We start from the raw sequence: 25,338 nt of genomic DNA, 5'->3' as shown, positions 1-25,338 counted from the left end.
AGCGCCGCCTCTGGTTGAGTGTTTTCCTTTTTTCTTATGGCAGTGTACAGCTCATTGATTGCGGTCTTAGCGCCAGCATCGGTTTGTGGTGGTATATAGATGACTACGAAAAATACAGATAAACTCTCTTCGTAGATCGTGTCGTCTACAGCTTATCATGAGATACTCTACCTCAGGTGAGCAAAACCTCGAGGCTTCCTTAGATTTTTTTTGCACAAGCTGTTGTTTACAAATATACATAGACTGCGACCCCTTGTCTTACCAGAGGCTGCTGTTCTATCCTGGCGAAAAAGCTTAAAACCCGCCAGCTGTATGTTATTCATGTCGTCATTCAGCCACGACTCGGCGAAACATAAGATATTACAGTTTTCAGTTTCCCGTTGGTAGGATATACGTGATCGTAGTTCGTCTATTTTATTATCGATTGATTGTACGTTGGCTAATAGGACTGATGGTAGGGGTAGATTACCCTCTCCGCGATTGATCCTTACAAGGCACCCGGACCTTCATCCTCGATACCTCTTTCTCCTGCGAATGACTTGGATGAGGGCCTTGTCGTGCATCTGATGTAAGTCCTTCCCGTCTGACTCGTTGAAGAAAAAGTGTTCCTCCAGTACGGGGTGAATAATCACTGTCCTGATATCTAGAAGCTCTTTTCGGTCATAAGACACAGTGGCAGAAACATTATGTACAAAATAAGTTGCAAATAACGCAAAAAACACACATGGTTACAGGATCGTAAAATGGCAGCCATTTCCTTCGGCGCCATTCTCATTTTTCCCAGCAGCGTTGTTACGGTGAGAATGGAATGGCATCAATCACATGGAAACCATTGTGTTTTATGTATTTGATAACATTCCACATATTCCCCTCCAGCTATTACCACGAGCCCGAGCCCCCCTGTACGCAACTCAATATAAGGAAGTTGTTCTTAATGTTTTTACACTCCGTGTGTGTCCATGAGTTTCTAGTGGATAGCCCACATGGTTCAAGAGAATATTGCCTAATTATTAAAAAGCATTAATCAACTATGGCATTATTTTCAATGGACTCTGCAACTCTTCCAGCTTTTTTCACAACTGCCACCAGTTTGATGGCAAAAAAATGTGCTAAACAAATACATAGTGAAATAGGTGTGTAAAATATGTATTTTATATATTAAACACCAATGCTTTTAAAGGTTATGGTTTATTTAGGATGAATGTTTGTCATTCAAAATGTTATTATTTAATTGTTTTACATGTGATAAGGCCTCACAGGGCCAGGGATAATTAGACGTGTGATAATCTGAAGTACCCAAACCCCCCCCCAAAAAAACCTTGAAAGTTAACAAAATTATTGTAGTTTACTGGTAAACTTAGAAAGTTTACAGTAATATACCCTCCCTTTGCAACCCTAGGGAGGACTCACACAGGCACACACACTTGCGTCACTTTGTGCACTGTTGTTGTCTGTGTCACTGCTACACGCACTTACTGGGCTATGGCGATGTCATTCTTACAGCATCATAGATAGCTGTTTATAAGTCCCATGGCTGAGTGAGTGGTTTGGGAATATTGTCATGACACCCTATGCCCTAGACAAACCATGCCTACACTTCCTGTCTTTCTGCCTGTCTCTTCTCTGACAGTTGGCTAATTTGTTATTCATTTGTTCATTCATTCACACGTTTGGTTGCGTCCTGTGCTACTAATTTGCATTGCATCCTGTCTAGTGTTTATCTAGCCCTTATTCTGGAAATATGACCTGCCCAGTCAGGATGTGCTGCTACCCTCAATCGAGATTTGTTTTGTCAGTTGGATACTTGTTGTAAAAGTGCACTAGCCTTACTTTAAAAATAAAATAAAAAAATAACTTGACAACTTAACATCTCCATCACCACCAGAACATCAACATACAGTGCATTCAGACCCCTTGACCCTTTCCACATTTTGCTACGTTACAGCCTTATTCTAAAATTAATTAAATAGTTTTTTTTACCCCCTCATCAATCTACACAGGTCCAGGACCAGGTCTCTCTTGGAAAAGAGATGTTATCTCAATGAGAAAAAAACCTGTATAAATAAAGGTAACAAAAATAAATAAAACTCACAATACCCCATAACGGTAAAGGAGAAACACGTTTTTAGAAATTTTTACAAAAAATATCAAAAATAAATTGACCACGTTTACACAAGTATTCAGACCTTTTACTCTGGACTTTGTTGAAGCACATTTAGCAGCTTTAACAGCCTCAAGTCTTCTTGTGTATGATGCTACAAGCTTGGCACACCTGTATTTGGGGAGTTTCTCCCATTCTTCTCTGCGGATCCTCTCAAGCGCTGTCAGGTTGGATGGGGAGCATTGCTGCACAGCTATTTTTCAAGTCTCTTCAGAGATGATCGATCAGGTTCAAGTCCGAGCTCTGGCTGGGCCACTCAAGGACAGTCAGAGACTTGTCCCGAAGCCACTCCTGCATTGTATTGGCTGTGTGCTTATGGACGTTGTCCTGTTAGAAGGTGAACCTTCACCCCAGGCTGAGGTCCTGAGTGCTCTGGAGCAGGTTTTCATCCAGGATCTCTCTACTTTGGTCCGTACTTGCGTTCAGAGTTCTTAGTTTCATCAGACCAGAACCTTGTTTCTCATGGTCTGAGAGTCTTGAGGTGCCTTTTGGCAAACTCCAAGTGGGCTGTATTGTCTTTTTTTTTTTTTTTTTTTTTACTGTGGTGTGGCTTCTGCCTGGCCACTTTACCATAGAGGCCTGATTGATGGAGTGCTGCAGAGATGTTTGTCCTTCTGGAAGGTTCTCCCATCTCCACAGAGGAACTCTAGAGCTCTGTCAGAGTGACCATCGGGTTCTTGGTCACCTCTCTGAACAAGGCCCTTCTCCCCAGATTGCTCAGTTTGGCCGGTCGGCCAGCTCTAGGAAGAGTCTTGGTGGTTCCAAACTTCTTCCATTTAAGAATGGAAGCCACTGTGTTTTGGGGGACCTTCAATACTGCAGACATTTTATGGTACCCTTGACCCAATCCTGTCTCGGAGCTCTACGAACAATTCCTTCGAACTCTTGGCTTGGTTTTTGCTCTGACATGCGCTGTCAACTGTGGGACCTTATATAGATAGGTGTGTGTGTGTGTGCCTTTCCAAATCATATCCAGTCAATTGAATTTACTACAGGTGGACTCCAAGTTGTAGAAACATCTCAATGATGATCAATGGCAACAGGATGCGCCTAAGCTCAATTTCGAGCAGTGGTGGAAAAAGTACCCAATTTTCATACTTGAGTAAAAGTAAACATACTTTTTTTTTTTTTAAGACTCAATTGAAACTCATCCAGTAAAATACTACTTGAGTAAAAGTCTAAAAGTATTTGGTTTGAAATATACTTAAGTATCAAAGTATAAATAATTTAAAATGTCTTATATTAAGCAAACCAGACAACACTTTTTTGAGAGCCAGGGGCACAATTCAACACTCAGACAAATTTCACAAACAGTGTGCCAGATCCGTAGGGAAGACCAGGGATGTTCTCTTGATAAGTGAATTAGACTATTTCTGTCCTTGCAAGTATTCAAAATGTCAGGAGTACTTTTGGGTGTGAGGGTAAAATGTAAGGGGTAAAAAGTACATTTATTTTCTTTAGGAATGTAGTGTAGTCAAAAATAAGTACAGACCCAAAACAACTATTTAAGTAGTACTTAGTATTTTTACTTAGGTACTTTACATCACTGATTACTAGTCTCAAAGCAGAGGGTCTGAATATTTACACTACCGTTCAAAGGTCGGGGTCATTTAAAACAATGTCCTTGTTTTTGAAAGAAAATCACTTTTTTTTTTGTCTGTTTTTGAAATAACATCAAATTGATCCGAAATACAGTGTAGATGTTGTAAATGACTAATGTAGCTGGAAATGGCAGATTTTTAATGGAATATCTACATAGGTGTACAGAGGCCCATTATCAGCAACCATCACTCCTGTGTTCCAATGGCGCATTGTGTTAGCTAATCCAAGTTTATCATTTTAAAAGGCTAATTGATCATTAGAAAACCCTTTTGTAAGTATGTTAGCACAGCTGAAAACTGTTGTATTGCTTCTTTTAAAAAACAGAACAACTTTAGAGCATCAGGAGCATTAGCATTTGTGGGATTGATTAAACTCAGTCTATTCTTGTTCTGAGAAACGAAGGCTGTTCCATGTGAGTAGTTGCCAAGAAACTGAAGATCTTGTACTACTCCCTTCACAGAACAATGCAAACTGTCTCTAACCAGAATAGAAAAAAGAGTGTGAGGCACAACTGAGCAAGAGGACAAATTCATTAGTGTCTAGTTTGAGAAACAGATGCCTCACAAGTCCCCAACTGGCAGCTTAATTAAATAGTACTCGCAAAACACCAGTCTCAACGTCAACAGTGAAGAGGCGACTCTGGGATGCTGGCCTTCATGGCAGAGTTGCAAAGAAGAAGCCATATTTCAGACTGGTCAATAAAAAGAAAAGATGCGCAAAGGAACACAGAGGGACTTACTGTTGATGTTGAGACTGGTGTTTTGCGGTTACTATTTACTGAAGCTCCCAGTTGAGGACTTGTGAGGTGTCTGTTTCTCAAACTAGACACTAATGTACTTGTCCTCTCGCCTTCAAATGAGTGGATTTGGCTATTTCAGCAACACATGTTGCTGACAGGTGTATATAATTGAGCACACAGCGTGGCACTGTCATAGGATGCCACCTTGTCAACAAGTCAGTTCGTCAAATTTCTGCCCTGCTCGAGCTGCCATGGTCAACTGTAAGTGCTATTATTTGTGAAGTGGAAACGTCTAGGAGCAACAACGGCTCAGCTACAAAGTGGTAGGCGACACAAGCTCACAGAACAGGACCCCTGAGTGCTGAAGCGTGTAAAAATCTGTCCTCGGTAGCAACACTCACAACCGAGTTCCAAACTGCCTCTGGAAGCAACGTCCGCACAAGAACTGGTCGTCGGGAGCTTCATGAAATGGGTTTCCATGGCCGAGCAGCCTCACACAAGCCTAATGTTCAATGCCAAGCATTTGCTGAAGTGGTGTAAAGCTCGCTGCCATTGAACTCTGGAGCAGTTTTAACACGTTCTCTGGAGTGATGAGTCACGCTTCACCATCTGGCAGTCCGACGTACCAATCTGGGTTTGGCGAATGCAAGGAGAACGCTACCAGCCCGACTGCATAGTGCCAACGGTAAAGTTTGGTGGAGGAAGAATAATGGTCTGGGGCTGTCTTTCATGATCCGGGCTAGGCCCCTTAGTTCCAGTAAAGGGAAATCTTAACGCTACAGCATACAATGACATTCTAGATCATTCTATGCTTCCAACTTTGTGGCAACAGTTTGGGAAAGGCCCTTTCCTGTTTTCAGCATGACAATGCCCCCATGCACAAAGTGAGGTCCATACAGAAATGATTTGTCTCGATTGGTGTGGAAGAACTGGACTGTCCTGCACAGAGCCCTGACCTCAACCCCATCAAACACGTTTTTGACGAATTGGAACGCCAACTGCGAGCCAGGCCTAATCACCCAAAATCAGTGCCCGACCTCACTAATGCTCTTGTGGGGCTGAATGGAAGTCCCTGCAGCAATGTTCTAACATCTAGTGGAAAGCCTTCCCAGAAGAGTGGAGACTGTTATAGCACCAAAGGGTGGACCAACTCCATATTAATGCCCATGATTTTGGAATGAGCAGATTTTGGGATGAGCAGGTGCCCACATACTTTTGGTCATGTATTGTAAGTGAAAATGGCAAGTTTCTATGTTTTATAGTTAAAAAGATTGAGGAAGATAAGTGTTTCCAATGACATCCTCAACCGATTTTATTAGATCATTAGTAGGTAAGGACTACTCATAATTGGTTAAAATCACACAATGCACTGGAAATGTATCTTCCTCTATCTTTTTTTTACTTCACATAGAAATGTGCCATTTTCACATGTTGGTTAGGGGTGGTGCTGGAGGTGATGAATAGGAAGTTTAAAAATTGTGACATTTCCCTTTTTTAATGAACATACAAAAATGTCATGTGCATGTTTTACAGTTTTTGTAGCATGCATATGTCATCTATGTGGCACATTGTGAGTGGTAGGTCAGATAGTCAGAACACAGTAAATTGACCTGAGAAACACTAATGTCAATCTCCTGTTGCTTTTGTCTCTCCCAGGATAATAGAATGCCAGGGCTTGCCTCTGATCAGTGGACAGAACTGTGACCCGTATGCCACTGTCTCGCTCGTTGGGCCTGCCAGGTAAGACTCGAATACCGCCCTCTGCAGTGGAACATAATTACGGGCTCACTTCAATTTTAGGCATTATTTAATTTTTTATTCTTTCATGTAGACCCCCATGAGAAAGGTTTGAGTATATTTCTGACTCTTCTGTCTCCTTAGGTTTGACCAGAAGAAAACAAAGGTGAAAAAGAAGACCAGTGACCCTCAGTTTGAGGAAACTTTTTACTTTGAGGTAAATGTAATTTTACATCTGGCAGCTCATGTCATCTCAGTTTTCTTCCAAATTTAAGAAAACTGACTAAAACAGGAAGGGACAACCAGGACTTGTCCATTAAGAAATGCTCATATTAGTTTTCCATTCCAAAAACATTTCAACCATTTTCCGTTGCATGCCTTAATGAATGCAACTTAGGTGTCTGTCTGATTTTTGACAATTCATGAGTTGTTATTTGCTGGAGAAGACTGATGTAAATTCCGTCTTGTTGATGTCCCCAGGTCACAAGGCCCAACAGCTACACAAAAAAGTCTCATTTCCAAGTAGAGGAGGAAGACATTGAAAAGCTGGAGATCAAGTGAGTGTGCCATCTCTTCTTGTTTCCTCTTCTTTTCATTCCTCTCTTGTTTTCTTTCCTCTTTCTTCCTTCAATTTTCTCTTATTTTTCCCATATCTTTCTGCTATGTTCGCTCTTCTCTTCTTTCTTTTACTTCTCTTTTTCCCTCCATTTTCCTTCTGACCTTTGACTGAACATCTGTGGGTTGGTTTTTCCCCACACTGGCAAACAGACCACCATACCTCCATCTCTCTGGAGTGACTTGTCATCTGTAGTCAGGAGAGGGTTATCAGGGTGTTTTGAATTAAATCAGATTTGATTGTAATTGTGTTTGTCACAACAGGTGTAGTGTGTAATGCAAAAATGGTGGTTAAGGATCTGTGGGGGTTGTCTCTGTTTGCATCACTTACAGCGGACTGACACATAGCTCACTGGGTTTACAGTGGGGTAAGACTAGGCTGGGCAGAGAGGTAAACACGCACGCATGACTTTCAGGTTTGGATTTGAGGTGATTTTAATCGCATGTGTATTTTTCAAGTGTACTGCAAGTTGTATACTTCACACAGGTAAAGACCAACACTTAAGTGTATTTTGTGTTTGTGTTAAGATATCTATGTGGTTGTGTTTTCTGTGTGTGTCAGTCAGCCAATGGTGAAGTGGTATGTTTGGAAAGGGAAGGGACATTGGTCCCTTATTTGTAGAGAAAATGAAAGTTAACGTGTATTTGCAAATACCACATTCAATTAGTATGTGTGATTGGAATATCTCTCTCTGTGCTCCTCTGCAGAGTTGACTTGTGGAACAATGGGAATTTGGCGCAGGATGTTTTCCTTGGGGAGACGCGGGTATCTGTCAAGATTCTACGAAATGACCACATTCACAGGGCCTGGTAAGAACGGTGACATCGCAGGTTCACCTTGCACATTTGTCTTCCTGATGCTTCCGAACCAGGTTTCTCACACTAACTTGGGAGATTTCACGTATTGACACACCAATATGCAAAGGTGCATGTAGCATTCGCGTGCCCATAGGAGCCCACAGCTCTCACTTCTAACTACACACTCAAAGGCACTGATTGCATCCTATTCCTTATACGCACTTAATTGGGTGACTTTTACACGCTTGTCTCACATGCAAACGTTGTGCACTCACTGCACGCAGCCACACGCCTGTTGCTGCTTCTAATCCAAACCTGAAGAATGTAATCTGACTGCAGCGCTAGCTAGCTATCTGACATGAATGGGCTGATTTAGCAGATGACAAGGACAGATACGGGGACGTGACACAGAGGCTCTTACGTACTCTGCTGCTACTCGCCTCGTTTTATCAGCCACCAGAATCCGACGCTCCTACGTCACACCCCTCACAGTGCTGAGTTTCTTTCCGCGTAGATCCATCCCCCCCCCATGTAGTCTTATTCATCTGAACAAAAATATAAATGCAACAATTTCAAAGATTTGACTTAGTTACAGTTCATATAAGGAAATTAATATTGAAATAAATTAATTAGGCCCTAATCTACAGCTTTCACATGACTGGGGGGGCCTTGGAGGACATAGGCCCACCCACTGGGGAGCCAGGCCCAGCCAATCAGAGCGAGTTTTCCCCCACTAAAGTGCTTTATTACAGACAGAAATACTCCTCAGCACTGATTGGCTGTAAAATGCTCTTATTGATTTCTCCTGCCGGAGCGGCATCTGTTGTCGAACTGGGGAAACTGTTCTGACTTTTATCTAGTGGAAATCATTTCCTGGTTGCTAAAATTCGATACTCTAAGCTCAATTTCAGTTTATCTGAGAAAACAAGCACTGAATAGTGTAGGGAATCATTGTACCGTCTAAATTGTAACACAACAAATATAGTTTTTACAGCTTTTTTGTAGCTGGTAGACCAAAACCGAAAGTTGCTTTCGGTTTTGGTCCACCAGCTTTAAACAGTGGTTTCAAACAGCTGTTTTCAAAATGATAAACAATTCTGTGTAGCACCTGGAGATTAACCTGTGCCTGATCCTGTCCCCCAGTCGAGCAACTCTATATCTGTGTTAACTTTTGACCGGTTCCTTCCTTTGTGTCCTCAGACTGCTTTGAACACTACGATGGTGGCGTTCTGTAAACAGTGTGTGTGCGCGCATCTAGGTGATAAGGGATTATGCAGATACTGATCTATGCGTTTGGCATGAGGGCCTTGAGACTAGTGTGTAGAGAAAGGGAGAGATGATCGTTACATACTGACCCACAACTATACAAATATTTAGCAGATGTTATTCCGGGTGTAGTGAAATGCTTGTGTTCCTAGCTCCAAAAGTGCTGTAGTATCTAACAATTCACAACAATACACACACATCTAAAAGTAAAATAATGGAATTAAGAAATATATAAATATCAGGATAAGTCATGTCGGAGTGGCATTGACTAGAATACAGTTTATACATACGAAATGAGTATCATTTGCATCTCACAACTAGGGTTGTGAAATTCTGGCAAATGTGCAACCCAACTCACCACTGTCAAAAACAAATGTGTCGGTTGGCCATCACTCTGTATAACTGACTGGGTGTGTTTTTGTTGTTTTATTTGTTTTTGTCTTTCCCCTGGTCCACAGGTATCTCCTCCAGCCCAAAGGGAACGGGAAGTCCAAGACAGACGACCTGGGCTCTCTGAGGCTCAACGTAACCTACACAGAAGACAATGTGCTGCCATCCGCCTGCTACACACCGCTCCGCACGCTGCTGCTCAAGTCCCCAGACATTAAGGTGCTAACCTCAGACCTGTCTAATTCACATACCTGCTCCTGTCTGTCGGTCTGTCTGAATGGTCATTAAGGAACTTAAAGGAATTGCTAGCTGATACTTCCAGTCATTGCACTAACGCTAGTTAGCTTTGGCTCGCGAAACTACCTCTAACTTCCTTCATACTGGACATAAAAATGGGAAGTAGATAAAGGGCATCATTGCCAAAATCCTGAACTATCCCTTAAAGGAAGAAAGTTGTGAGTGTACAATAGAGGACACGTAGGACCGACAATCGGTCAAACATCTCCCACAGCCCCCACATTGTATTCCATACCGTTGCCAGTAATTTGTCATGAGTCTTGGCTGTATACATGTGAAATTGCAGTCAAACAATAACCATTAGTGGCTGACCAATCATCGCTCACGGTATGGTGCCTTTATCGCTCTTCTCCGTCTCAGCCCATCTCGGCATCAGCGGCCCACATTCTGGGGGACATCTGCAGGGAGAGGTATGAGGCGGTGCTGCCCGTGGTCCGCCTGCTACTCCACCACAGCCGCCTGGTGTCCTTCGTCTCCGCCATCGCTGCCCTGGAGCTGGAGAACACTCAGTGAGTAGTACACACTTCTCCTCGGCCCTATGAGCTCTGGACAAAAGTAGTGCTCAATAAAGTGAATAGGTATCCTGACCTCTGAACCCCGTCTTGTCTGTCTAGGGAGGCCAACACCATTTTCCGTGGCAACTCCCTGGCAACACGCTGCATCGACGACATGATGAAGATTGTAGGGCGGAGCTACTTGACGGTCACTCTGAAGCCTGTATTGGATGAGGTAATGTACATCATATGTTACCTAGGTAATGATGTGAGCAAATTGATTATATCATAGATTAACACAGATCCGAAGAAGTAAGCCGTGCTATGAACCAAATCATAAATGCTCATTAGCCTAGGAACAACATGTTTGAAAATGCATTCAAAACTCAGCATAACATCTTCAATTTCTTTTGTAGATTTGTGAATCAAACAAAACCTGTGAGATTGACCCGATCAAACTGAAAGAGGGAGATAACGTTGAGGTCAACAAGGTACAGTATACATTTGTCCGGTGCATCGCAAGCTGTCTATCAGTGTATTGTGTAGTGGTGGGGTGGTATACAGAATGAAGTGTTAATAAGTTACGTGTGTGTATGTGTGTGTGTTCACAACGTGTGTGTCCGTCCTCTCTCCAGGAGAACCTGCAGGGGTACGTTCAGAAGGTGTTCTCGTCCATCACCCAATCCAGCTCCAGCTGTCCCCCGCTCATGTGTGACGTGTTCCGCTCGCTGCGGCAACTGGCCTCCAAGCGGTTCCCAGGTGAGCAGGGCATCACGTGCATCTTTATTCTCTCTACTCACCATCATCCTACCTCTTCATCCTCAGCATGATTTCAAAATTCCTGGAAAACTTTCCAAAGTTCCCGGGTTTAAAAAAAAAACTCAGTTTGGTGGTTTGCCGAAATTTCCTGGAAAGTTTCTGGAGTTTTGTAACCCTATTCCTCAGTCACAGCTCTCTCATCGATACTTACTGTGCCTCATCACATTAGAGCGAACGTCCACGAACCACAAAAATGTTTCTGAGATGTTTTCATACCGCAAATATCGAGTTGATCTCGTGTAGATCCTGTTATAAGCATTTGTGTAGACTGGTCCAGGTCTCTACCCAAAAGAAAAGATGATAGATACAGTAATATTATGCCAGTCTTTCCCAAGTATTATCTAGTTACTTTATCAGAGTCCTTTTTATATATAAAGTATCTTCCATCAGTAAGCAGTATGTTGTAGAGACCATGTCCACCATGAGGTGGAGCCAGAAGCCTGACTAAAGTGCAGGAGGTTGTCCCGTAGTATGTATGAAGGGATAGCTCACCCAAAACAAAAAACGACATCCTTGTTTTCTTACCATTGAGCAGTCAATGGATAAGGACAGGGAGCAAGCCGAGCTTTGGTTTTCGTTTTCGTTCACCTGTCTCCTCCTCTCCCTTCCTCCTCTCCCCTTTCAGATGATCCTCATGTCCAGTATTCGGCGGTCAGCAGCTTCGTGTTCCTGCGCTTCTTTGCCGTCGCTGTTCTCTCGCCACACACCTTCCAGCTCCGCCCACACCATCCTGTGAGTACGCCCATGTGTCTATATTTTTTTACTTTGGTGTCACATCGGAGGTATCCCTTGTGTTTACGCTGTAGTGATATGGTATAGCTACTTAGACGTGAAGTGCTCCCCCTATATTCATTTAGCAGCAACGCCTCTCATTTTTTCTACTTTCCCAGAGTTGGTGCAAGATTCTCATGGATACCATTTTTATGTCTGCATGTAGTTTGAAGTTAGCATTTGCTAACTAGCATTAGCACAGTGACTGAATTGCTAACTAGCATTAGCACAGTGACTTGAAGTCTTTGGAAGCAGCTAGTTATAGGAACAGCTAGCAGCAAAGGCTTGCGAAACTACCTTAAACGTCCTTCAAACTGCACACAGAGACAAATGGTATCCATGAGTTCATCTGACTCTAGGTAAGTTGCAAAAGGGATCATTGCCAAAATCTTGCACTATCCCTTTTCATGCATTTGAGTAAGATGTTCTTTAAAAATAAAAATCACAGGTGACGACCTCAGTCATTCTACAACAAAAAAAGAATTGAACATCCCAAAAGAACATCCCAAATATCAAACTCTTCCATGAACAAATCGCTCCAGCAGTGACCACAGCAGCAACAAAGAAAAACAACATCTTCAGATGGAGGTGAAGGGAGCAGTTGGACCCTTTCGTAACGGGGAGAATTCTGTGGCAAGCTGAAACTCCTTTGAAACCAGGGCTGACTAAAAAGCATGCAAAGAAGCCATTTAGCACAGCAGAACTAAGTAGCCGTGGCTTTAAATGTGAAATGTACATTCATTTTAGGCCTACAGCATACAACACATATACTGTACATGTTGCATGCAATGATGTAATTACATGCATGTACATTGGAATTTCACTTATTTCCAAAATGGAGGAATGGTTTGTAGGCTACCCAAATTTGCTATGTTTGTCAAATGATTTATGTTAGTAAAATAACTGTTCCATAATAAGAGATGACAAAGGCTGAACAAGACAAAAATCTTTAGTAATTCTTGAATCTAAAAAATTGCATATTTGGAAGGGTAGATTACATAAGTGTTTCTGATTTAATTCCTGGGGGACGCTCGGGGAGAGCACATTTTTATTCTAACCCAGAAATTACACACCTGATTTGAATACTCAACCTATCATCAAACCCTTGATCGACTGAGTTAGGAGTGTTTAGTACTGGGTTAGAACAAAAATGAGGGTCCCCATGACTGATTTGAGAAACTTGATTAGATTCCAAAAAATGTTTTGATGCATATTCACATAAGCTGACTGTTTTTACACTGATTTCTGAAATATGTGTTTCGCAATGATGATTGGGAAACACATTTTTGTGATATAAACGGTCATATTCATTAGGCCACGCAACAGATTTATAAACACAACAACAAAAAACATTTTGAAATGGCAATGAGAATGAGTGTTTGTAATTGACAATAAGTTATTGGACAAGCACAGCTAGTCCCTCCCCGTTTATAAAAAAGTATTCCGTTTGGTGCCTTAAAACATGACCCTGGTATTTGACGTCTTTTGTACACTCATCTGTCAGGACCTAGAGGTCTCCCGAACACTCACTCTAATCTCCAAGACCATCCAGACTCTGGGGAGCTGGGGTAGCCTGTCCAAAAACAAACTGGTATGTATTCATGTATATCTGTCTTATCAGCCTGTCAACATGACCACCAATCAATTTATCAATCTTCCCTTGTGTGTCTATCAGTCAGTCAACATGTCTATCATATCATTCATTTCCACTGGGCACATCAGTTGAAGGTCTATTTTTGATAAACATTTGGTTGAGTTGTCAACTAATGTGAATTCAACGTCAAATCAACAAAACATTTCACCATGTTATTGGATTTATGTTAAAAGTCGACAACAACAAAAAAGACAATGCCCTTATTGATGACTTTTTGCAAATCCAATTAGTTTTCCATGTTGATTCAACATCATCATGTAGATTTTTGGGTGTTGAAATGATGTGGAAACAACGTTGATTTAACCAGTTTTTGCCCCGTGGGTTGTCTGTAGGTCTGCTCTGAACAAAAGTAACACTTTTTGTCTGTGTTTTTGTCTTTAGTCTAGTTTTAAAGAATCCTACATGTACGATTTCTTCAAATCATTCCAAGAAGACAAATGTATTGGAAAAGTAAAAAAAGTGAGTTGTTGGTTGTGAACCTTCCAATTACATTATATTTTGTAGATTTAGATTTTGTAGACCACGTGTCAAAACTCAGGGTTTTACCAACCACATGTTAGTAAATCAGTTTTCCATGTTAGTTTTTTTTGCATGATGTTTCCCTCTAACATTGTGTGTAGTTCCTAGACGAGATCTCCTCCAACGTCAGTAAGGAGTCCAGCGGGGTGGAGGATTCTGTGGTTCTCAAAGAGGGGTGAGTGGCTCACATCCAGCTGACACTAAGACCACACTCAACGAGCTGTATAAGGCCATAAGCAAGCAAGAAAATGTTCATCCAGAAGTGGCGCTCCTAGTGGCCGGGGACTTTAATGCAGGTAAACTTAGATCCGTTTTTACCTAATTTCTACCAGCATGTCACATGTGCAACCAGAGGAAGAAAAAAAAAACTCCAGACCACCTTTACTCCACACACAGAGACGTGTACAAAGCTCTCCCTCGCCCTCCATTTGGCAAATCTGACCATAATTCTGTCCTCCTGCCAAAGTTTTTGCTTGTAAGCAGGAATCAGGAAGTACCAGTGACTCGTTCAATACGGACATGTCAGATGACGTGGATGCTACGCTACAGGACTGTTTTGCTAGCACAGACTAGATGTTCTGGGTTTCATCCAATGACATTGAGGAGTATACCACCTCAGTCACCGGCTTCATCAATAAGTGCATCGACGACGTCGTCCCCACAGCGACCGTACGTACATATCCCAACCAGAAGCTGTGGATTACAGGCAACATCCGAACCGAGCTAAAGGTTAGAGCTGCCGCTTTCAAGGAGTGGAACACTAATCTGGACGCTTATAAGAAATTCCGCACTGCTCTCAAACAGCAAAAGCATTAATAGAGGACTAAGATTGAATCCTACTACACCGGCTCTGACACTTGTCTGATGTGGCAGGGCTTGCAAACCATTAGACTAAAAAAGGGAAACACAGCCGCGAGCTCCCTAGTGGCACGAGTCTACCAGACGAGCTAAATGCCTTTTTTATGCTTGCTTCGAGGCAAGCAACACTGAAGCATGCATGAGAGCACCAGCTGTTCCGGGCGACTGTGTGATCACGCTCTCCGTAGCCGATGTGAGCAAGACTTTTTAAACAGGTCAACATTCACAAGGCCGTGGGGCCAGACGGATTACCAGAACGTACACTCGGAGCATGCGTGGACCAACTGGCAAGGGTCTACACTAGAGGTCGACCGATTTAATTAGGGCTGATTTCAAGTTTTCATAACAATCGTCAATCGGTAATTTTGGACGCCGATTTTTGCCAATTTTTTTATTTTATTATATATAATTATTTTTTTACAACTTTATTTAACGAGGAAAGTCAGTTAAGAACACATTCTTATTTTCAATGACGGCCTAGGAACGGTGGGTTAACTGCCTTGTTCAGGGGCAGAATGACAGATTTTTACGATGTCAGCTCGGGGATTCAATATTGCAATCCTTATGGTTCACTAGTCCAATGCTCTAACCACCTGCCTCACGAGGAGCCTGCCTGTTACGCAAATGCAGTAAGAAGTCAAGGTAAGTTGCTAGCTAGCATTAAACTTATCTTATAAAAAAACAATCAATCAATCATAATCACTAGTTAACTATACATGGTTGATGATATTACAAGTTTATCTAGCGTGTCCTGCGTTGCATATAATCGATGCGGTGCGCATTCGCGAAAAAGGACTGTTGCTCTAATGTGTACCTAACCATAAATATCAATGCCTTTCTTAAAATCAATACACAGAACTATATATTTTTAAACATGCATATTTAGCTAAAAGAAAGGGTAACAGGCAATATTAACCAGGTGAAATTGTCACCTATCTTGTTCATTGCACGCAGAGTCAGGGTATATGCAACAGTTTGGGCCGCCTGGCTCAATGTGAACTAATTTTCCAGAATTTTACGTAATTATGACTTAACATTGAAGGTTGTGCAATGTAACAGCAATATTTAGACTTATGGATGCCACCCGTTAGGTAAAATATGGAACGGATCCGTATTTCACTGAAAGAATAAATGTTTTGTTTTCGAGATGATCGTTTCCGGATTCAGCCATATTAATGACCTAAGGCTCGTATTTCTGTGTGTTATTATGTTATAATTAAGTCTATGATTTGATTGAACAGTCTGACTGAGCGATGGTAGGCACCAGCAGGCTCGTAAGCATTCATTCAAACAGCGCACTCATGCGTTTATTTGCTAGCAGCTCTTCGCAGTACTTCAAGCATTGCGCTGTTTATGACTTCAAGCCTATCAACTCCCGAGATTAGGCTAGTGTAACCGATGTGAAATGGCTAGCAAGTTAGCAGGGTGCGCGCAAATAGCGTTTCAAACGTCACTCGCTCTGAGACTTGGAGTAGTTGTTTCCCTTGCTCTGCATGGTTAACGCTGCTTTGAGGGTGGCTGTTGTCGATGTGTTCCTGGTTCGAGCCTAGGTAGTGGCGAGGAGAGGGATGGACGCTATACTGTTACACTGGCAATACTAAAATGCCTATAAGAACATCCAATAGTCAAAGGTATGTGAAATACAAATTGTATAGAGAGAAATAGTCCTATAATAAGTACAACCTAAAACTTCTTACCTGGGAATATTGAAGACTCATGTTAAAAGGAACCACCAGCTTTCTTATGTTCTGAGCAAGGAACTTAAACGTTAGCTTTCTTACATGGCACATATTGCACTTTTACTTTCTTCGCCAACACTTTGTTTTTGCAATATTTAAACCAAATTGAACATGTTTCATTATTTATTTGAGGCAAAATTGATTTATTGATGTATTATATTAAGTTAAAATAAGTGTTCATTCAGTATTGTTGTAATTGTCATTATTACAAATAAAAAATATTTAAAAATCGGCAGATTTTAATCGGTATCAGCTTTTTTTGGTCCTCAAATAATCGGTATCGGTGTTGAAAAATCCTAATCGGTCGACCTCTAGTCTACACTGACATTTTCAACCTCTCTTTGATCGAGTCTGTAATATCTACATGTTTCAAGCAGACCACCATAGTCCCTATGCCTAAGGCCCTGTAACCTGCCTAAATGACTACCGCCCGTAGCACTCATGTCAGTAGTCATGGCGCAAGTCAACACCATCATCCCGGAAACTCCAGACCCACTCCAATTCGCATACTGCCCCAACAGATCCACAGATGACGCAATCTCAATTGCACTCCACACTGCACTTTCCCACCTGGACAAAAGGAACACTCATGTGAGAATGCTGTTCATTGACTACAGTTCAGCATTCAACACCATAGTGCCCACGAAGCTCATCATTAAGCTAAGGACCCTGGGACTAAACACCTCCCTCTGTAACTGGATCCTGGACTTCCTGGCGGGCCGCACCCAGGTGGTAAGGGTAGGCAACAACATCTGCCACGCTGATCCTCAACACAGGGGCCCCTCAGGGGTGCGTGCTTAATCCCCTCCTGTACTCCCTGTTCACCCACGACAGCGTGGCCAGGCACGACTCCAACACCATCATTACGTTTGATGACACAACAGTGGTAGGCCTGATCACCGACAACGATGAGACAGGAGGTCAGAGACCTGGCAGTGTGGTGCTAGGACAACAACCTCTCCCTCAATGTGAGCAAGCCATAGGAGATGATCGTGGACTACAGGAAAAGGAGGGCCGAACACGCCCCCATTCACATCGACTGGGCTGAAGTGGAGTGGGTTGAGAATTTGAAGTTCTTAGTTTGTTGGGGATGTGGACAACAATCATGGTACAAACACATTAAGACAGTCGTGAAGAGGGCACGACAACACCTTTTCCCCCTCAGGAGACTGAAAAGATTTGGCATGGGTCCCCAGATCCTCAAAGTTCTACAGCTGCACCATCGAGAGCATCCTGACCAGCTGCATCACCGCCTGGTATGGCAACTACTGTGCATTCGACTGTAAAGCGCTACAGAGGGTAGTGCGTACAGCCCAGGACCTATATACTCGGCGGTGTCATAGGAAGCCCCCCCCCCCCTGTTTTTACACTGCTGCTACCTTGACTAACCTGTACCCCTTCTCATTGACTCGGTACCGTTACCCCCTGTATGTAGCCCCATTGTTATTTGTGTTACTTTTGTAAATATTTTCTTAACTATTTTCTTAACTGCATTGTTGGTTAATGGCTTGTAAGCATTTCATGGTAAGGTTGTATTATACCTGTTGTATTCGGCTCATGTGACAAATACAATTTAATTTGGGTTTTGGCTCATGGGGTAAAGATTTTGTGCCTGTTTCCTGGACTAAAAGTGCTTTTTAGTCCAGGACTAAATCTTTAATGTAAAAAGTTAGGTGACTTGAGTTTGAGCTGACCAGAGGGGTTTGTCACTAAGAGGGATCATTGACTTTGATATATATTTCTGGTTCATAAAGAAAGCTACACATAAAAATGGGTTGTTGGCTGTAAAGTTAAACTTACTGTGTCAATGTCAAGTCTATATTTATTTTACTACAGGGAGGTACAGAAGCGGGCCCAGGGAAGGAAACGCATCGGCAAGAACTTTAAGAAGAGGTGGCTTAGAGTGACCAACAGGGAGCTCTCCTACCACAAGCACAGAGGTGAGACATGCGCACACACACTCACACAGATTCATAACCACACACGCCACCACCACAGAGTCCCCCATAGGGGGCAGTGTTGGACCAGATCCCTCCATGGGCCAGGTTAGCCAGTTGTTTTGAAATTGTGGATTTTCTAGACATACAACACTGTTTGGAACAAGGCTCTTAGCTTTTATCTCCCAGGGGAGATGGTGAATATATGGAGCTCTATCTACGGGCCACTGGTCTCCCATTGAGAGGGGGAGGAATGCAGGAAGTAAGCTCTGTTCATTATAATGAGAGCCAGCCAGAGAGCGGCAGAAGAGGAGGGAGAGTGAGAAGCCTGGTCATTATAGTGGAGCCTACCTGGCGGGTGTCCTGTACTCTACTCCTCAGCTCACCTCAGTGGAGCACAGCCACACACACACACACACTAGGCTCCTGGTTTCTCTGCCAGGCTCCTGTAATTCTTGAAGAGAGGGTGGCTATGAGACGCTGGGGGCTGCTGCCATATCAGTATTGCGCATACACCAGACCTGCCAACCTGCTCTCACTTTGTGTACCATGCACAAAATTTGAGGTCAAAGTATGCTGGTATGAAAAACGACCCTACAATTACACAAAAAATAGTCTTCTAGTTGGCACATTTTGTGGTTTTTGGCTCGACTGTCAGAAATTGAAGCTGAGCAAATCAGAGGACTTCATATCTAGCTCTGCTTTGTCCCCAATGACAACAAGGCATGTTGAAATCAAGCCTCTAGTAATCAGACTTAACCTGATGGCGGGAGATCTGCAATAAGCTCATATAGGCCGAGTTCATTTGTTTCATATTCCAAGTCAAGTCTTCTGATCTGCTTAGACTTTGTCAGACCTCTCTGATCTCTAAGTCCTATGAAAGCCAATAGCAGCCAGACGCTTCCAGCCATATTGTACATGGTGTGATAGCCTGGACGTTGCATAAACGAGCCGAAGGTCTTGTGTAACACTGTTTTTGTTTTTCCCTCCACTCTAATTATTGTTGAAATGTCAAGTAATCTTTTTCAATCAGTTACGTAAATTGTTTGGAACAGGCCCCAGCCAAATCCAACCTTCTGTTAATTTACTGCTGCTCCCAGGTCCATGGCACGCTCCACCAAGAATGTTCCCTCAGCACTCTTCTCAACAATTACCAAGGCTCATTTCCTCATCCACTCTGTTGTGTGAGTTTTGGTGCGTGTCAAGGGGCTAGGGAGGTATGTGTAAGGGAATATTCATCATATGTACCAGTCAAGTTTGGACACACCTACTCATTCAAGGGTTTTTCTTTTATTTTGACTTTTTTCTACATTTTAGAATAATAGCGAAGACATCAAAACTATGAAATAACACATGGAATCATGTAGTAACCAAAAAGTTAAACAAATTAAAATATATTTGAGATTCTTCAAATAGCATTACTGTTCAGTTAACAGTCTCTATTGGTCAACTTCCAATCACATCATCAGACCTAAATGATGTTACCACAACAGCACCTACTGCTTCACAGGGGTGTGATAGAATGGTTGCCTGTCTACCCAGACTTGCTTTGGCCAAATGCTACGCCACACCCACGGATGTTAGTTTTTTTTCTCCACAATGAATCTGGATCTGAGTATGTTTTACCCACAGAACACATGTAGGTAAAGCAGAGGTTTGATAATTCTTCATTGACTTTGGTACTCTGATTTGGTAATACACGATCCAATCGCTTATTACTTTTTGTACCATGCCCCTCATTCCCCTAGTCACCACAGAATGGAGGATGTGGAGAGCAACACAGAGGAGGCTGTTGAGTGTTGATAATAATGAGGTCGAGGGTTGGGCCTGCCTACACGTGTGTATCTGCTTGCAGCTGTATGTGTGTCAGTTTGTGAATGTTAGTTTGTGTGTCTGTCGTTCTACGCTATCTTTGAAAGTTTGTTTCATGTAAATCCTGGACTCGACTCAGGGCAACGGACCCTACAGCTCTAGCCAATCCTTCTCCTCGTCCTTCTCAAGTCTTTGGAGCAAAGTAAACTCACATGAACTCTTTGAAGAAAGAATCCAGTCTAGATCCATTGTTCTCCGGAGGGTCTCCCCCCCCCCCTCTTTTACCGCCATGTCAACGGTCAGTCTTGACACATTTCATTATCCATTCATTTTGTTTTTGTTGGAATGTGGAAAACCTGCTGTCAGCGTATGCATCAATATTGAATTCCATAGGGAGTTAGCTTGGTTTAACTCCATTATTTTATTGACCGAGGATGCACTTCAGAACATGGTTTGAAAAGAAATGTGGGGCATGCAAACAGCTGCAATTTAAACAATATTTATTTGATAATCATCAGAAAATACATGTTTGGTGAAGGATCCAACTTCCTGTTGTTAATTCATCAAGTTTTGGTATTTGGTGTGTAGGTTTGGGAGATTGTAGGTTGTATTCTATACTCCCACAACATTTGCTCATTCCTCCACAACCACATGCCTTAGATAAGCATAGATGTTGTTACCCATGCACGTTCATTTATGTGTGTGTTTTTGTGTGTGTTGGAGTGGTCTCTGGAGCTGTGCCCTGCCACCGCAATGCTGGCTCTGTTACAGCAGAACAGGCAGACAGATGGAGCCTCTAGATTGGTGTCACTCTAAAATGACAGTGACAACTGGGTTTGGGCAGTGCAGCTGAAGCACCATGGGCTCTGATGGTGCTGTTTTGGGGTTAGTAATAATCTGTGATAAAAAATAAGTTTGAAAGGCATTTGGGAGGTTTTGAACTAAGTCTCATGTTGCTGTGAGTGTGTGCTGTCTCTCAACTTAAAAAAATAATAATTATATGGGTTTCAATTTGTAATGGAAGGGAGAAGGACATTTGGGACGCAACCTAGTTGTGTTGCCCTCGGCTGAAATGTGTCTGGGTTCACTTTCAGACTAGTTTGTGTGCATGATTTAATTTTTTCATATTGGCAGGAGATTTCAGTAAAATTGTGAAGAGAACCATGCACATCTGAACATTCTGATCCATCTGATTGCCTAGACATAATGCTACTGGCAACAATGCAGCACATTGAACATCACATTGTATTAAAGTGCATTTCTAATTGGGATTTAGATCATTCATTGAGTCGAGCTCTGCTCTAGATTTGGGACTCCTGTTGGATATTGGAACGACTCCGAGAGAGGAACAACATAAATGTTTTATTTTACCTTTATTTAACCAGGCAAGTCAGTTAAGAACAAATTCTTATTTTCAATGACGGCCTAGGAACAGTGGGTTAGAACGACAGATTTGTACCTTGTCAGGCCAGGGCCATGCTCTAACCACTAGGCTACCCTGTACAGAATGCAGTAACGTTGCCAGAGTAGTGAAGATCTGTGTTTACCACTTCAGTGATTTGTAGCCTGCTGTCCGGGGATGAACTGAAGTATGTGTGTGTGTGTGTGTGTGAGCACTGAACTGGAAGGCAGGAGATATGCAGAGAACCTGATGGTGCTGGAGGTATGCGTGGCAGGGTCGGGGGGTCCGTCGCACTGGCAATGCGGAGGAAGAGGAAGGTGGCAGGCAGAGAAAAGCGCTCCCTCTTAAATGAGAGATTGATATGGCAAAATTCATCACACACACCCAATGCACCTTGATTCACATATGTAAGGGAGAGGGAAAGAAAGGGGGGTTGTATGTGCAGTGAAGTATCATCAGTGGATCAGACACTTCACTCTATCAGCTAGATGAAGGGAAGGAGTGTGAGCTGATAGGTGGAGACTGAAGAGATACCAATAGGAGCTGATACTGAGACTGCTTTTATAACTGTGCATGGTTTGTGTGTTTTGGCCCGGGCTTTTGTCAGACACAGCGCTGGAAATGGTCTATCGACTGTGAAAAGAATGTTCTCGATTTGTATTTTTGTTGGACGAGTATGTGCGAAGTGTAATGCTGCACGTCTTCTAGTAGTAAGGGTCACATGGTGTAAGAACTCAATGTTCCTCCTAGTGATGTAGCTTGACCAAGACGACATGGGTGGGTTCCAGATTATTCTTTAACAGTTGAAGAATATTACCATATCATTTATCCAGAGACGGGATTCCTTCTGTCGTTGAGACTAGCTACTATCCCTGTTACATGTTACAGTAGCCTGTTTTATATAAGGGTAAGAGAGCCCAATGTAGACATTTTGTGTGTGTGCATATATTTACGTTTCATTTTTCTTTTTGTTTTCCAAGGGAAAGAAGCACTCTGCATTATGCCTGTGAAGAATATCCAGGCTGTGGAGAAACTGGACGAAAGTGCCTTTAACCGCAAAAATGTAAGCAGGACTTGGGACCCCCTCAGCCTGTCTCATGACTGTCTATTGTGGTCTGTTTAGAGCCAGGAGTTTTCCCTGGCCACCTACCTGACCAGTAAGCGGTAAAGCACAGTTATACTATAAGCTAATGCAAAGGCTCAGAGGTTTTCCTGGTCAGGTCAACAGATCAGGAAACTCCTGTGGTCCTATGTAAGTTGTGAGGGAAGTTCTTTGAGTTTACGCATTGAATTTGAACAGATGCACATGTGGCCTATGAGTGTCTGTTACTAAATAAAATAACATCTTAATTGTGTGCAAAGGGCAATTAATTTTACACCATATTCCCAGCCTGTCAGATATTGTATGTAATGTGTGTTACAGACAGGTCCTCTTTCCTCTCCCTTTTTAGATGTTCCAGGTGCTCCACCGTGAGAAGCCTCTGTACTTGCAGGCGGGGAACTGCGTGGAGGCCAGTGAGTGGGTGGAGGTGCTGAGCCAAGTGAGCCGCTGTAACCCGGACCGCCTGGGCACCTTCCACCCCTCGGCCTACTTGGCCGGAGCCTGGCTCTGCTGCAGGAGCCTGAGCGACAGCCAGCCGGGCTGCAAACCCTGCACACCGTGAGTACTCAACTCTAAATCTCAAACCAACCTCTAGTCCCTAGATCAGGGCGCCCCAATAGCTCTTCTCCAATAACATTTTATTACACTTTGTATAATCACCAGGAAATGACCTCATTGATTTTAATTGAGGAAATCTGTTCCCAAGTATCACCACGCATAAATAGAGAGGCATACAGTGAGTTCCAAAAGTATTGGGACAGTGACATATTTTTTTCTTGTTTTGGCTCTGTACTCCAGCACTTTAGATTTGAAAGGATACAATAACTATGAGGTTAAAGTGCAGACTGTCAGATTTAATTTGAGGGTATTTGTCACGATCGTCGTATTGAGAAGACCAAAGCGCAGCGTGATGTGAATACATCTTTTTAATGAAAGATGAAAACACAAAGTACACTAAACAAACAAACAAAATAACAAGACGAATGTGACCGCTATCAAAACTGAGTGCAAACATCAGACAATAACCCACAAAATACCCAAAGATGATGGCTGCCTAAATATGGTTCCCAATCAGAGACAACGATAAACAGCTGCCTCTAATTGAGAACCAATCTAGGCAACCATGGACATACATAAACACCTAGATGGTAAACAACCCCATAAACCTATAAAACCCCTAGACAGTACAAAAACACATACATCACCCATGTCACACCCTGACCTAACCAAAATATATAAAGAGAACAAAGAATACTCAGGTCAGGGCGTGACAGTATTACAGCACTTTGTGTACAAAGTCTCCCAATTTTACAGGACCAAACGTATTGGGACAAATTCACTTATGTGTTGTAAAAGGTTTACGTATTTGGTCCCATATTCATAGCATTCAATGACTACATTAAGTTTGACTGTACAGCATTTGCTGTTTTGTTTTGGTTGTGTTGCAGATTCTTTTGTGCCCAATAGAAATTAATGGTAAATAATGTATTGTGTCATTTTGGAGTCACTTTTCTTATAAATAAAATGGAATATGTTTCTAAAAACTAAGACAATCCAGAGTGAATTATGAAAAATGTTATTTGTGTGTTATTTTAAAAAAGTCAAATTTACTCCTGGGCTACGGCACCCAAAGACCAATTTATAGAACTTAGTAAGAGTTGAGCATCGAACTATGAACCATCTAAAAGGTTCTATCTTGCACTCTGATCGACCAGGTGGCATTTTCGCCATATTTCTTGTACTGGTGCTAATCCTTCCCTCTCATATCAACACAAGTTCCTAGGAAATAGCAGCTGCTTCAACAAAGAAATTGACCATACCGTAATCACTGCCTACTTGTATCAGACATCAGTCTTATTTACTAGGGAGCCCTGTAGCGTTATTGGACAAGTCCCGGTTTCCTGTTTCTTTCTCATTGGTGCTTAATAAACATGACCCTGTCTCCCCTCCCAGTACCTTGCTGGCTAACCTACAGCTGGATATCGACTGTGACCGCGAGACGGAGAGAATCTTCTCCCTCTTCACCTCCAGCTACTCCAAACTACAGAAGATGGAAGGCAAGAGGGATTCTACCTGTCAATCGCCCAACTTTCACACTAATTAATATAAAAAGTATTCTTATCACAGTAGATTGTTTGTTTCTATAGTGGCTTATTGCATGAGGCATTTTCTCTGCATCTATGTGTGCTTGTGCAGCATGCATGACACTTTGATACTTGATTCACACCTGAACTGTACCCTGCTGGCTTGGATATTTTCTTTTCACATTGTCCTTTCCAGCTCGGTTCCAGCAACTATTGTGTATGACTAATGAGGCCAGCCCAGTACAGCTCTGATTGGCTTGGCTCTGTTTGGCCCTTTTTTAGTGTGAATCTGGCAACAGTAGCTTGCCGTGATAGCCTGTGATGATGACCTTATGTAATTGTCTCCTGTGGTCAGATGCGTGTGCCAGCATCGCTGTGTACCAGGGTCCTCTGAGGGAGCAGGATGACTACTCCCTGTTCACCATCCAGGACTCCAAGGAGACATTCCACACAGTGAGGCAGATCTCACACATCCTGAAGGAGCTGCAGAGAGAGCACGACACTCGCAGCGGCACCGCGCAGTACGGCAGCCAGTAAGTATA

General features: G+C 42.6%; 1 protein-coding gene across 1 annotated transcript in view; it reads left to right on the top strand.

Annotated features, from left to right (window-relative positions):
• LOC135546279 (ras GTPase-activating protein 2-like) overlaps positions 1-25,338 on the top strand; it is a 43,974-nt gene that overhangs the window by 14,147 nt on the left and 4,489 nt on the right. The window contains exons 6-23 of the mRNA XM_064974572.1: positions 6,159-6,242; positions 6,384-6,456; positions 6,720-6,796; positions 7,563-7,664; positions 9,377-9,527; positions 9,966-10,114; positions 10,220-10,334; positions 10,516-10,590; positions 10,735-10,858; positions 11,544-11,650; positions 13,194-13,280; positions 13,725-13,802; positions 13,964-14,037; positions 18,296-18,399; positions 22,591-22,673; positions 23,062-23,270; positions 24,666-24,769; positions 25,152-25,329. Of these exons, the coding sequence (XP_064830644.1) occupies positions 6,159-6,242; positions 6,384-6,456; positions 6,720-6,796; positions 7,563-7,664; positions 9,377-9,527; positions 9,966-10,114; positions 10,220-10,334; positions 10,516-10,590; positions 10,735-10,858; positions 11,544-11,650; positions 13,194-13,280; positions 13,725-13,802; positions 13,964-14,037; positions 18,296-18,399; positions 22,591-22,673; positions 23,062-23,270; positions 24,666-24,769; positions 25,152-25,329 (1,974 nt within the window). The remainder of the gene's footprint in view (positions 1-6,158; positions 6,243-6,383; positions 6,457-6,719; positions 6,797-7,562; positions 7,665-9,376; positions 9,528-9,965; positions 10,115-10,219; positions 10,335-10,515; positions 10,591-10,734; positions 10,859-11,543; positions 11,651-13,193; positions 13,281-13,724; positions 13,803-13,963; positions 14,038-18,295; positions 18,400-22,590; positions 22,674-23,061; positions 23,271-24,665; positions 24,770-25,151; positions 25,330-25,338) is intronic.

The sequence above is a fragment of the Oncorhynchus masou genome, chromosome 9, assembly GCF_036934945.1.
Source record: "Oncorhynchus masou masou isolate Uvic2021 chromosome 9, UVic_Omas_1.1, whole genome shotgun sequence".
Classification (NCBI taxonomy): Eukaryota; Metazoa; Chordata; class Actinopteri; order Salmoniformes; family Salmonidae; genus Oncorhynchus; species Oncorhynchus masou.
This window is presented reverse-complemented; position numbering and strand designations above follow the sequence as displayed.